Source organism: Myotis daubentonii, chromosome 14 (assembly GCF_963259705.1).
Source record: "Myotis daubentonii chromosome 14, mMyoDau2.1, whole genome shotgun sequence".
In the NCBI taxonomy this organism is placed as follows: domain Eukaryota; kingdom Metazoa; phylum Chordata; class Mammalia; order Chiroptera; family Vespertilionidae; genus Myotis; species Myotis daubentonii.
Window position 1 is genome coordinate 36,096,784 of NC_081853.1, and position 13,730 is coordinate 36,110,513.

The window sequence follows — 13,730 nt, forward strand, 5'->3', positions numbered from 1 at the left end:
GGATGGAGTGTTTTTGTGAACTAATATAAATTCAAAGTAAACATCATTACATAAAAGGGTACGGTCTTTTATTTCAATAGTTTTATTCATTTCAAACGGGCCGGATCCGGCCCGCAGGCCGTAGTTTGCTCACGACTGCTCTAACCACTGAGCAAATTGTCACTTGATTTTTGACAAAGGTGTTAAAGAAATTCAATGGAGAAAGGATAATCTTTTCAACAAATAGTGTTGGAACAATTGCCTATCCATACCCAAAAAAAGAACCTCTCATACTTTTTATTCAAGATTAAATTAAAATAGGTTATAGATCTAAGTATAAAACATGAAACTATATGTTTTAGAAGAAAGCATAGGAAATATTCAAAACTTGAGGGCGGGCAAAGCTTTCTTAGACATGACACCAAAAAAGCAAGATCTATAAAAGTTTGATAGACTTAATTAAAATTTAAAACTTTTTAATGCAAAAGACACTATTTACAATTTTTTACAAATAAGCTGAAAACTTGGAGAAAGTGTTTGCATTTTAGATATCCAGCAAAGGACTTGTATCCAGAATTTATAAAGAACTCTCAAAAATCAGCCAAAACAACAAGCATAATTTAAGAATGGTCAAAAGATTGAAGAGACACTTTATTAAAAAGGATATAAGGATGGCAAATAAGCAGTGAAAAGATGCTTAACATCTCTAAACATTAATTATTAGGGAAATGGGGAGTAAAACCATAGTAGTGGGATATCTCTTCAGACCTATTAGAATGTCTCAAATGGAAAATATTGATAATGCCAAGTGCTGACAAGGTTGTAGAGCAACTGTAACTATTATATTGCTAACAGGAATGCAAAGTTCTATAGCCATTCTGGAAAACATTTTGGCATTTTTGTGTGAAATTAAATACACACAAAAAGAGGGCCCAGCAATACCAATACTAGAGAGATGAAGGCTCTGTTCATATTAAAGCCTGTACATGAATGTTTATAGCAGTTCTGTTCATAGTTGTCGCCAACTGGAAACACCCCAAATGACCCACAGTAGGTGAGTGGATAAGCACACTGTGATGCTGTATTGTTATTCAGCAGGAAAGGCAGAGGAACTGTTTATTGATGGCACACAGCAACGTGGGTGAATCTCAGAGGCATTGTGGTCAGTGAAAGAAGCCAGTCTCAAAGATTATGTACTGTATAATCCCATTTATGTCACATTCTGGAAAACAAAAATACAATGACGGAAAACAGATCAGTAGTTGACAAGAGTGAGGGGTGGGGAAAGGGGTGAGCATAAAAGGATAGCACAAGGGAGTGTTTTGAGCTTGGAACTGTTTTAGATCTTGATTCTGGTGGTAGTTACACAGTTCTGTGTATGTATTAAAATTCATAGAACTGTGCACCCCCAAAAATTTCCCTGTAAAATAATTTAAATAATAAAGATTTTTAAATCTGTGGGGGCATAAAAGTATATGGCCTTCCTATGGTTTACATGTCCAGTTGTCTGTTCAGAATAACCCCTAGCTGCTTGCCTTAGCATTTCCATCGTAAACGTATCCTGCCACATTTGTCCTCTGAGTCCTCCCTTCGGTGTAACCTCAGCTGCATCATTCCTTTTTAGATTCTCTATCCATTATTGTCTCTAGGCGACATCCTGAGTTTCTATAATATGCTGCAGGGATGGGGCCAGCAAGTTGTTCACGTGCCCCACACTCACCGTTAAAATGAGCCCAGCCATCCCGGCTCCTAGTGCCAGGAGCCCCTCCGGTTGTCAGCCTCCCACATGACCTGACCTGGTCCTGGTCCATAACTCCCCGCTTGGTTTCATGCCTCATTGGCATTTCAATGAAGAAACTTATTCTTAGAGGCTATAGAAAATCTCCAAGTGGCATTGCTTGAATGCACATCCTAATTGTAGTGCTTGTTCCACTCTGCCCAGTGGGAGCTGCAAACGGCCTTTATGAAGTCAGATTTTTCTTGGAACCAGTCTCAGGTGCCTATATCCCTCCTGAGAATTTGTCTTATTAAGCTATTCAAGTGGACAATGGAGGCACGTGAGTGTCTGGGTGGCAGCAGGCTGCTCTGTTGGGACATGGAATAAAGTGCCATAAATGTCTTCCTTTATTTTATCTGTTTTGGCTCAAACTCCTGGCAGGGTAAAGGGTTCTAGACAGCTATTGTGTGTCTGCTCCTGTAGCTGTGGAAGAGTTGTTTGTTTCACAAGTAGAAAATCTATACCCAGATTAGATACATTGCTATGTAATTGAAGGTAATATCCTTCTACTCACTTCCATATTGTGCTGCACAGACTGCGAGTCTTGTGCTCATGCTACCCTGGCAGTTTTTATTGATCAACAAAAGACAAAGATGCCTTTGATTCTTTCCAGATGCTAGCAAATTAGATGATAGATCTCCTGAAGATTATTTTGTCACTAAAGAGACAAAGTCTTCTTGAGTATTATCTTTCCCTGGGGCTTGGTTTCTTGGCAACTTTAGGGTTGAAAATACTGTGGTTTCTAAAAACAATAACCTGAAGGCGTTGTTTGTTGTCATTACTAAGCATGCTGGGGATGACCACAGGAGAAATCATTTCTTAGTCTCTTTTACTCTTAGAGTCTTAGAGATAAAGAGATAAACAAGGCAAGCAAGAGGGGGAAGCTCGGTGCAGAGAGATTAAATTCATTGTCATTGTTAGGCAGAGACTCTTGTATCATAAATTCTGTTTTCAAGACTTGAAAGGAAGGAGTATTTTAAAGCACTTTGGTAGCCAGTCTAGTGACTCTTACATTTTAGTTACTACTTACAGAATGCCCCCTTGCTGCTAATTCCTTTTGTCAAAAATGGAAACCACTTATCGTCCTTATGTAAAACTCTCCTATGTATTTAAAATAGTTCAAGTGGGTTTTCTTTTTCCCTGAGAGAAAGAATTTCCATTCATTTAACACTTCTTTACCAAGGGACCTTCTTTGTGAAATTCAAATAATTTTTCATTTTTTCTTAGATTTTCTCTTAAGATTTTTTTCTGTAACTTGTGGAGCCCCAAATTAAATGGATGTCAAAAAGGATTGCCTGTCATGCATGGTGCCAAGGTGTGAGTGCTCAAGGTTTGGTCTTCAAAAAGCATGTGGTACATTATTACTTCTGAGGAGGGAGTTTATTTAGTTGATTTATGTCAGGAGCATGTAATGGAACACACCTATTCTCTCAATACAAATTTCTTAGTTTTAGGTTCTGTTTCTTAGTGACAGGAAAGAAGGAAGCTGGCACCCCCATGCTTTTTCTCAGCGACAGTGACCCAAGCATCCTCTTCTGTGGAGCTTAATTCCAACAGGGAGTGTCCCCAGTGTGTCATGTAATGCCCCCCACAGCCCTGAGGGTGAGCAGGCCCACTGCTGGGACCCATTTTCCAGATGCAGCTCAGAGAAGTAAAGGGACTGGCTGGGTTGCATAGGGGCAGTGATTGAGTCTTCTAACTCCTAGGTTACTGTGTTTCCCCCTAAACTAGGTGTTCTCAACCATGTCATGTCCAATGGCCCCTTTCTAGAACTGCCCTGAAATGAAATCCAAAGCTAATGTAGTTAACATAATTTTTTAACATACTTCTCCAAGTGTGATACAAAGGAGAAATAAAGGAAAGTGATTAATAACCAAATACTTTATTTCAGTATGTAAATGCTTGGGCGTATTAGAGCTAAGAGATAGAATGAAGTTGTCAGACAGCTGTCCCTCAATGTAGAATCACATGAATACACTGTCTGCAAGTGCAAGTGTGCAGGTTGTATGTTGACAGGACCGCACACATGTTACCAACTGTGAAGCAGTTTTCCAGAAAAGTGAATGAACATACTTAGTAATGGCCTGCACACAATAAAATACAGTCTCATAGTGGTTAGATTCTCAAACTCAGGCTATGTTAGATCTGTGCGAAAAATAAAAATCTTCTAGTTTTTTTTTTTGTAGAACGAGTTAGAGTCTAGTCTCAGGTCATTAGAAACCCGTTTTCACCTACGCATGCATGGCCCACGGGCCATTCAGAAGTCTGGCAGGCAGTCCTGTGCATTGCAGGTAATGGTGTGCTACTAAACCGACATTCTGAGTAAGAAAGCTCTGATTTGTAGCCTTTGCTGATTTCTGTGCTGTAAACACTCCCACAGTGGCTGATCTCAAACTAGCAGTAGGTACTTGCTCACAGAATTCCTGCGCATTCTACCCTCGGCTTAGGAGGAGCCAGCGCCAGAACACCGCTAACTGCACAGGACATAGCACCTCTCACCCTGCCCCTAAGTGCCAGTTGTGTTCTCCAAATCATTGTGACAATAAAGAAATGTCACTACAGGTCTCCAAAACACCCTCCTCAGAGCAGTCTCGCCTCTGGAGAACCAGGGCATTCAGCTGTGAGTCTGGTGTGACTTCACAGAGCAGTACGTGCTTTATATGTGTGTGTGTGCGTGTCGGGGGGTGGTACTCACTCTATGGTGTGAAGCCTCAGGCTTCCTGTTCGCACTGCTCCAGGGAGAAAGGGACAGCCTGAACAGTACTACAGTGGTGGCCACTGGCCTCAGTCTGTAGAGCAGGCCTGGCTGTGCCCTGCTGGCGACTAGAAGGAAGCCCCCAGTGCCCACACTTCTCAGCGCCAATGAGTCCAGGGCAGCCACAGTCACTGACACTTGCCCGTACAGCCTCTCGGCTCCATGGCTTTGATCAGAATAGGAGTGCCACTCAGAAAAGGAAACTCATGCTTCAGAGGCGTCCCTGTGCCTCTTTTCACAACCCAGGCCCTCACCTACTTAGTTAACAAATGGCAGAGATATTCAAGCGAATCCAGCTGTGAGTACGGGTCCCACAGGCAGAGGAGCGAATTGCCTGTGTCATGGGCAAATGGAATCAACTCACGGGGCCCTGGGAAACTTGAGAGCAAGCTGGAAAAATAGTCCTAAATACAGATAGACACGCTGGAGTAGACATAGTTCCCTAGGGAAGAACGTTTGGTGTTAGACCTGTGCTAAGGCCTCAGGATCTTTCCTTTCCTGCCTAGTGCGCACTTGACTCTGAAGTGGCCGTGAGAGTGGGTGGAGAGTTCTTCTTTGACCCTCAGCCTGCGGATGCCTCTAGGAACCTCGTGTTGATCGCAGGAGGCGTCGGAATTAACCCTCTGCTTTCCATCCTGCGGCACGCGGCCGATCTCCACAGAGAACGGGCAAACCAAGGAAGTGGATATGAGATAGGGACAATAAGACTCTTCTACAGCGCAAAAAACACCAGCGAACTCCTGTTTAAGGTAAGGGGAAATGTACGTTCCATAGCTTGCTGGGAGCAGACGTGTCATGGTACTAATTGTCCACGGAACTTGCCTCTCTCAGTTCTGTTTTCTCTGCAGCAGTTCAAACAAAAGGGCTGACAAATTCATTTTTTCATTTTTTTTTAATCCTCACCCGAGGGTATTTTTCCATTGATTTTTAGAGAGAGGGAAAGACAGAGAGAAATATCTGTGTGAGAAAAACACATTGATTGGTTGCCTCCTGCACGAGTCCTAACCGAGGTACTTGCCCTTGACTGGAATTGAACCCGGGACCCTTCGGTCTGCAGGCCGACACTCTATCCACTAAGTCAAACTGGCTAGGGCAGCCTTACAAATCTTAATCTGACCTTCAAATGAGAATTAGCCAACACATCTCACCAGGACAGTTACAACCGCTGGTGTTGAGGAGGCTCCCAGGGGCGTGATGGGATAAGGGCAGGTCCGGTGGGCTTGCATTTGGAGGTGGGTGGACAGAAAAGTCGCCATGGACATGGGACTGTAAAGAGTAGGAGAAGCACAAGTGGGCTCCTGTGTTACAAGAGGAGGTGAGAAGTGTGTGCTTGGGACCCAGCTGGGTCCATGAAGCCCCCATCAGCTGCGTCTGTGGAAACTAAGTACATTTGATGGAGAAGGCTTTCACGGGATTGCTTTGCAGCTGCAAGGATGAACAAAAGAACAGTAACAGTTAAAAAGACAGAACTGTGGTCAGTGAAACTGCTGCTTAATTGCCCAGGCTTGAGAAAAAGGAAAAAGAATAAACTCCCGGAGAGTTCGTAATATGCTTGTTAGCATATTCAGATTTCCATTAAAGCCAAATAGCCTCAGTACTCTGAGAGCTCTGGCCTGCTCGGCTGCAAACAATATCTCCCTAAGTAGAGAGCAAGAGCACAGACGTGTGCTGCATGGGAGGCGAGGCTCGGCGTCAGTGGTTGTGCACATCTGTTTTGATTTTTTAAAATTGTAGTGTGACCAAATATGTTTGACATTCCAGAAAAATATCCTCGATTTAGTAAATGAATTTCCTGGGAAGATTGCATGCAGTTTGCATGTTACAAAGCAGACTACACCAATCAGTGCAGAACTCAAGCCATACATCACGGGTGAGTCCCCTAAAGATGTTTTGACTGTCTCCCCATAGTAAAGTGGTGGACATGCCAGTTGGTTGAGTGTAGGTGCTTTATTGTTTGGACTTGCTGGCTGGGAATGTCACTACCTGGGGAGTAGAGAGGTGATTCATCATGGAAAAATAAGGAGAGATTAAGTTGGATTTATTTATTATATACTGTGTTCCTTCGGCCCATATTAAAAATTTATTCTCCACATTTTTTTAGGGGACCTTTGCATCATCACTGTAGTATGCATGCAAAGAATTTATATTCCAGCCTCGGCTGAACCGATGCCATTTGCCATTAATGGTAATTTAAATTACTCGTGGTTTCCCCTGCCTGGAAGGATTTTTCACAAAACAGTTTCTTTACTGCTAAAGGCACTTTTGAATCTCTCCCAAAGAGCAGTAAGTTCACTGCCCGTGTCTGAGAGCACATTGCGATCGGCTTCCCACTTTACTTGCCATAAGTTTAGGAAACCGGAAATGTACTTTGCTGGGGCCTGGCCCATGTGCCAGCAGGAGCCATTGTGTGAATGACTCAAGACTGGGCTCACTAAGCTCCAGTTACTGAAAATAAACACTGTTGCTGCATTGTGGTTAGTCCTTCTCCTTTCAATACAAACATGTCTGGCTTAATTTGGTGTTTATTCTGTTTCTTGGTAGAAGGAAGAATAACGGAGAAGGAGATAAGAGAGCACATTTCAAGAGAGACTTTGTTCTACATTTGTGGCCCACCTCCAATGACAGACTTTTTCTCCAAGCAACTAGAAAACAGCCATGTTCCCAAAGAACACATCTGTTTTGAGAAGTGGTGGTAGGGAGCAGGCAAAGGTAGAAAGGAGAGGGTTGTGGGATTTACCGGGGACACGATTCGAGGCAGACGAAGTTACCTCCACTCCATCTTTTCTTAAGGCTGTGGGCAGAGTGACCTGCTGGAGCAGAAAAGAAAAAACAGCTGACAAGACTTAAATGATCAACTTTTGGCAAAGACTTCATTGAACTATTTTTTACTGTATTGACTTTCTTTTATTAGTAACTGTTTGATTATCTCATGATGTACCTTGAATTGATTTCCTTTCCCCTGAGGGAAAAAGAAGACATATACTTACATTTAATCATAAGAAAATGAGGTTTTGTGTGTGAAATGTAGGCTGTCTTTAAATTATTTGACAGCAGCCTATATATCTTATATTCAATAAACTTATAATTTAAACACATTCTTAATCCTGTTTCTCTGAAAATCCTTTATACTCAATGTCCTAGTTGACCTTTCCATGGCCCGCAGCCCTGCTTCCTCAGACCATCCAAGCCGGGTTTGGAAACAGAATATTGTTAGGGAAACTGCTTTAAGGAATTGAATAGCCAGCAGATTTGCTTAATGTGAATGAATATCCGAAGTGTGTATCCCGACTGATTGTTAGTTTCTTCTCAAATGAAACCCTTTCTGTGTTCAGTGTCCTGGCTGCCCGCCTTAGCGCCGCGTGTAGAGGCGGCTTCTTGCTGGGACAAAGGCCTTGGGGACCGCTGTGTTCCATGTGGAATCTGCCTTCGTTGGCCGGGCTGGCTGGCTATAGTCATGTGCTTAGGATTGATTAGGGGGTATAGAGCCGTTTCCAAATCCCGCTTCTCTGCCTTTTATTTCATCCCTTTGCCAGGGCCCTCTCTGGAAGCAGCAGCTCCTCAACACATACTTGTTGAGTGACTGAAAGAAGCAGCTCACATCTGACTTCTCACTAAGCCCAGGTGGGGAGGCAGTCCCAGGACGGGGAGAGGGAGAGGGAGAGGGAATGGTGCAGCCTCGTGCCAAGGCTGCCCTGGTGAAACTGCTAGAAAGCAGACTGTGGTTCTTATCCTTGTTTAGATTTTTTAAAATCCAAAAGAAATCCATGGGCCGGGGCCAGGCCACCCTTTCTGAGACAAGCAGTCTGGGGCGAAGGCTGCCTGCTGGGAGAGCGCTGAGGACACAGTCTGGGAAGGACACTCAGTGCGGGAAACCCAGGAGCTGCAGCCGAGAGAGTCCGTGCCTGAGCTGATGGAAAGCAGGTGCCCTCTCATCTCTGGCTGCAGCCTCCTAGGGACCGAGGACTGAAACAGCCGTGATTTACGGGCCGACGATGGCTGGCATCACCAGCCTAGCCTCCACCCTGTTTTGAATTTTGTCAAGTGTTTGTTTGTTTTTTAATATATTTTATTGATTTTTTACAGAGAGGAAGGGAGAGGGACAGAGAGTCAGAAACATCGATGAGAGAGAAACATCGATCAGCTGCCTCCTACACACCTCCTACTGAGGATGTGCCCGCAACCACGGTACATGCCCTTGACTGGAATCGAACCTGGGGCCTTTCAGTCCTCTGGCCGATGCTCTATCCACTGAGCCAAACTGGCTAGGGCGAATTTTGTCAAGTTTTAAGCAGAGATCATTTGTCAACTACTTCCTCCCTCCCCACCCCCCTACCCCCAATTACAGTTGACATTCAATATTATTTTATGTTAGTTTCAGGCATCCAGCACAGTGGTGAGACATTTATATAATATACAAAGTAATCCCTCCAGGCAGTCTAGTACCCACCTGGCACCATGCATGGTTATTACAATATTATTGACTGTATTCCCTGTGCTGCACTTTCTATCCTGTGACTCTTTTGTAACTGCCAATTTGCACTTCTTAATCCCCTCACCCTTTTCCCCCAGCCCCGCTCCCATCTGGCAACCATCAGTTTGTTCTCTGTATTTATGAGTCTGTTTCTGTTTTGTTTGTTCATTTATTTTGTTTTTTAGATTCCACATATAAGTGCAACATATGGTATTTGTCTTTATCTGACTTATTTCATTTAGCATAATACCCTCTAGGTTCAATGCCAGATATGAATTCGGTGGAAGGAGAGGGGCCATTGACCTGATCGGAATATTAACATCCATCAAGGCAGAGATCGTCGGCATTTCAGAGATGAAGGGAATGTGAGAAGCTCTGGCCACTGTAAGGATTCCTGATGCAGCTAACCCCAAAGTGTCCAGGCCGAGGGCTGGGCTTTAGGGCTGAGTACTCGAGAGCACAGCAGCACAGCACAATGAGATTCACTGTGGGACGTGGGAGCAGCAAGGGGCTCTTCTGCCAACTGGCAACAGCATCTGGCAGGGAGGAGACGCGAGGTATGGAGGAAATGGCTCCCCAGGACTTCCTGTGTTGGGAGCGGAGGTGCAGGGTGAGTATCTTCGTGTGGCGTGCGAGGAGTGCCACCCACTGCCTCCGTCCACCCAACACCACAGCCTGCGTGCCTGCTGTTGTCATAGAGCAGGGGCCACCTGTCCTGGAGATCCCCGCTCTGCCCACCAACCTGCCAGTGACTCACAGTCACCGTCCGTAAACCGCTGAGTTGGGCCAGGTTGTGACCTTTGCACGAACTGCAGTTCCTTCCAGCTCTGTCATTTCTGGTGCTGAGAGCTGAACAGTATTTCTGGTCTGCTGGCCAACAATGTCCTGTTGCCCTTGCCTACCAGGCCAGTCAAGATCTCTTTGGTACTCACACCGAGCTAACTCCAGCAGGCGTCGTGGAAATTACAGTGTGGTGCCTGGGAATGTAGACTAGAGGGAGTCCTCAAGCCAGACTGCCTGGGTTCAAATCTCAGCTATGCCACTGACTAGGGAGATGACCTGGAGCAAGTCACTTAACTGCATCAGCCTGATCCATCCAGTATGAAGTTCTCTACCAACCTTTCACCTAATTATTTTAGTAGCTGTTGATCATTGCCTATATCTACCATTCATTAAGGATTAATTGTCCATTTCTATCATTTTCTTGCATCTATTCCCTGGGATTGTTCTCTAAAGAACTTACCCTTATTCACTTTGCCCTGAAATGAGTATGAACAGGAAAGACAACATCAATGCATGATTCTCTCTCTTTTTTAAGTCAATTAGCCTACGATGAGTTGGTGCCCTAGCAACCTCCAAAAATAACTAGATTTTTAAAAGTATCATTATGGTATGAATTCATGGCGTTTTTGTGTTGTTTTCATCCCTTTTGATAATTCAGCTTGTTTCAGGCTTCCTCTACCGTGTTAGTGATCTACACTAAGTTGGAGCTGTTGGGGTTTGCGCCTCTTAGAGTTGCAAAAGGTGCTCTAATAAGCAGGAAGGAGGAAAAGAAGCTGCGGGTGGGTGAGGCAGCCACATGAAGGAAGTGTGTCAAGGAAGAATGGTCAGCCGTGTCGCGCTGCAGATGTGACAGGGAGATGAGTTCTGATGAGTTTGGTTTAGCAACTTGGAAGGCCATTGGTAATCTTGACAAGGTGGAGATCGAGAGTGAAAACATTGGGGTGGCTTTAAGAAAAACTGGGAGGAAATAAATGGTAATGAGTGAATATAGGTTATAGTTTCACATAATTTTACTGTGAAGGGGAGGAAAAAAATGGGATGGTAGGTAGAAAAAGAAGTGTTAAAAACTCCATTTTTTAAATTTTGTTTTGTTTTTAAAACTATTTTTGAAATAACTTTAGGTCTATAGAAGGCTTGCAAAGAGAGAACAGGGCTCCCACCCATATACCCTTCACCCAGCTTTCTTAAATGTCAATCAATATCTTACGTAACCCTGGTATATTTATGAAAACTAAGGAATGAACAGTACAGTTAAAATTGATGCAATACTATGAACTGAACCAGTTTTGTTTTGTTTTTTGTTTTTTTAAAGATGAGAGAGGTAATCAACTGTATGAAAAACTATGAAAGAGGCATTCAGTGAGACTCCGGTTGGGGAGGAGAGGACTTCGGCTGGAGGATGATAAACCTATGAACGGCCGTTTATCGAGCATCCGCGGTGCGCAGTCACTGTGCTAGAAACTGAAGGTAGGAAAGGATAAGACAAAGGTTATCTCCAGGAGCAAGTTAAATACTTTGGGGAACTATTTTTCCCTGAAGCTGCAAAGTGATAAAAGCTATCTTCTACGAAGAAGTATATTGAATACTGAGAACATTTCAACACAATTGAAAGTGAAAAACACTCTGGGGAAAATACGTAGTTTTGCAACGATCACTAGTTGAAAGGGAAGCTGAGGAAGATGGATGCCTGGGCAAGCCATTGAGTGCTGGCGGCCTACGAGCCGCAGGTGGGAGGGGCGGTGGGAAAGGCTGTTCTCATGCTCTGGAGACGGTGCTCGGGAGATGTTTATTCTGGGGTACGCAGCTGCAGGTGTGTATACATGCGTGTGTGTAAGTACACATATGTGTGTGCATGCGGTGATTGTCATTGGTACCCAATGTCATCGGCCTCTGCCTGAGGGTTTTTTTTTTTATTTCTCTTTTTGAATGGAAAACAGCAATTTCCTTTATTCCTGGATATTGCAGATGATCATATGCTGATAATTTAACCCGAGAGGTGTTATTTCATTTTATTTTAAATGAAACTCAAAGGAGTAGACTGTTCTCATCTTAGAGAAATAGTGAGATTATTACTCTTTCCTAATATGCGCATACGCAGCGAGTGTGGCGATGCCATATAAAGATACCTCCTAACCCGCTGTCAGATCAAGGCATGCGTTTTAAAGCAGTTTGTGCTCAGGAACGCAGACTTTCCTAGTTGTGGGGAGACATCTTGATCAGTCTGTTCTGAATTATTATAAGCCCTGCCCATTAGCCTAACCTGGTCTCTTCCGTCTCATCCCCAAGTCCCATATTGCTGTGCTTGAGCCCGCCAACATTTTGTTGTCCCTTTGTTCTTTTTCAATGACCTGATAAATAGGATTGTAAAAAAAATCAAGTAATCTAAAAGCACGTACACTAAATGCTGAAATCCTCCGTTCCTCCGCCCCACTCCCTCACCTAGGATGAATTTCTGTATAAAGAGCTTGCTAGGTATCCTTTTACACCGGGATGGGGATCGTCCGGCCTCTGGGCCGTATGAGGCCTGCGAAATCATTGGGTCTGGCCCTGCCAAGACATTAGGGCTGAGTTAATTAAATGTTTGACCAAATATAGCAGGCTCATTTTTAAGTTGATAATTTTGTATGGCCTATGAATGATGTTTTAAATATCCAAATGGCCTTGGCAGAAAAAGGTTAGACGTTTTACATTGTATTGATCTGGTACACATTGGACAGGTATCTGTGCTTGTGGACTTTACTCTTTTAACTCTCCAAATAATGTACCAGCATGCACTTAACCACTTTTCTGTGATGGACATTTAGATTGTTCCTAGTTTGGGGATATTACAAACAGTATTGCAGCGAACACGCTTGTTTACATGCTTTTTGTGTTGTATTCCTGTAGATTTTCCAGAAGTGTCATTTCTGGAAATTGACTAGTATTGCCGCATTACCCTATAAAATGCCTTATCAATATATATATTCTAATAGAATATGAAAATAATCATTTCCCCACCTTCTGGCAACGTTAGAGATTTAAGTCCTGAAACTATTTTTCCTAATAGGTTGGTTGAAAAGATGATTTTAAAAAAAAATTAGTTTCCTGATTTCAACCTAGCATGTTTTTCTCCTAAAGTGTTTTAGCCATTTCTCTTTCTTCTTTGGAGAAGGGTGTTTGTGCATTTTTATGTCCACTTTGATGTCTGGCTGATTTGATACTCTTTGTAGAATAGAATGAATGCTAATCCTTTGTTATGCATATTACAAATATTTTTTCCCATTCTGTTACTTGTCACTGAATTCTGTTTGTTCTAACTTATACTGGAGTTTAAATTTATACATAATCCATTATGTCAGTCTTTTCCCCTGGCTTTTATGGATATATTTTCTTTTGATATTTTTACAGGTCTTTTATCCATTGGGGATTTATTTTTGTGCTTTAATGGGGGATAGGGATCTGGCTTTTTGCATATGGCTCTGCCATTGCCTGACACTATTTATTAAATATGCCACACTTTCCCCAATGATTTGAAAGGCCTCCTTCATCACATATTAAATTCTCACCTACGAGTGGATTTTTCCCCCTTGACTCTCTCCTCTGTCCCATAGGGCCCCCTTATTTGTTGCAGTTCAGATATCACATTGTTTTAATTACTCTAGCTTTTTGGTATATTCTATATCTCTCCCCCCCTCCCCGCCCCACACCCTCCCCACAGACACACACTGTTTTTCACCTCCAGATTATTTAAACACAAACAGATCTTATGCATAGTGATATAACTTCACTTTCCCAGGGAAAGTTGGAAAGGAAAAGTGATAGGAAATAGTTACTCTGGGGTTCCCTGCATTCATTGTGATCAGGATCATTTTGGCTGGAGTACTGTTATCAACTGAACATTACAGCATTACTTGGCACTTGACAAGTACTGTGTTTTATCTCATTAAATGACTCCCCCAACAGTTATGTGAAGTAGGCAGGGTGGT

At 43.2% G+C, this 13,730-nt stretch overlaps 1 protein-coding gene across 5 annotated transcripts in view; it reads left to right on the forward strand.

The window, feature by feature from the left end:
- OXNAD1 (oxidoreductase NAD binding domain containing 1) overlaps nucleotides 1–7,613 on the forward strand; it is a 33,465-nt gene extending 25,852 nt beyond the window's left edge. For 4 of the 5 annotated variants that reach the window (XM_059664038.1, XM_059664039.1, XM_059664036.1 and 1 more), the window contains 4 exons: nucleotides 5,018–5,260; nucleotides 6,273–6,381; nucleotides 6,613–6,696; nucleotides 7,053–7,613. In XM_059664038.1, the coding sequence (XP_059520021.1) occupies nucleotides 5,018–5,260; nucleotides 6,273–6,381; nucleotides 6,613–6,696; nucleotides 7,053–7,207 (591 nt within the window). In that variant the 3' untranslated portion in view covers nucleotides 7,208–7,613. The remainder of the gene's footprint in view (nucleotides 1–5,017; nucleotides 5,261–6,272; nucleotides 6,382–6,612; nucleotides 6,697–7,052) is intronic. The other variant, XM_059664040.1, reaches the window with a different exon arrangement.
- Nucleotides 7,614–13,730: the final 6,117 nt, after the last annotated feature.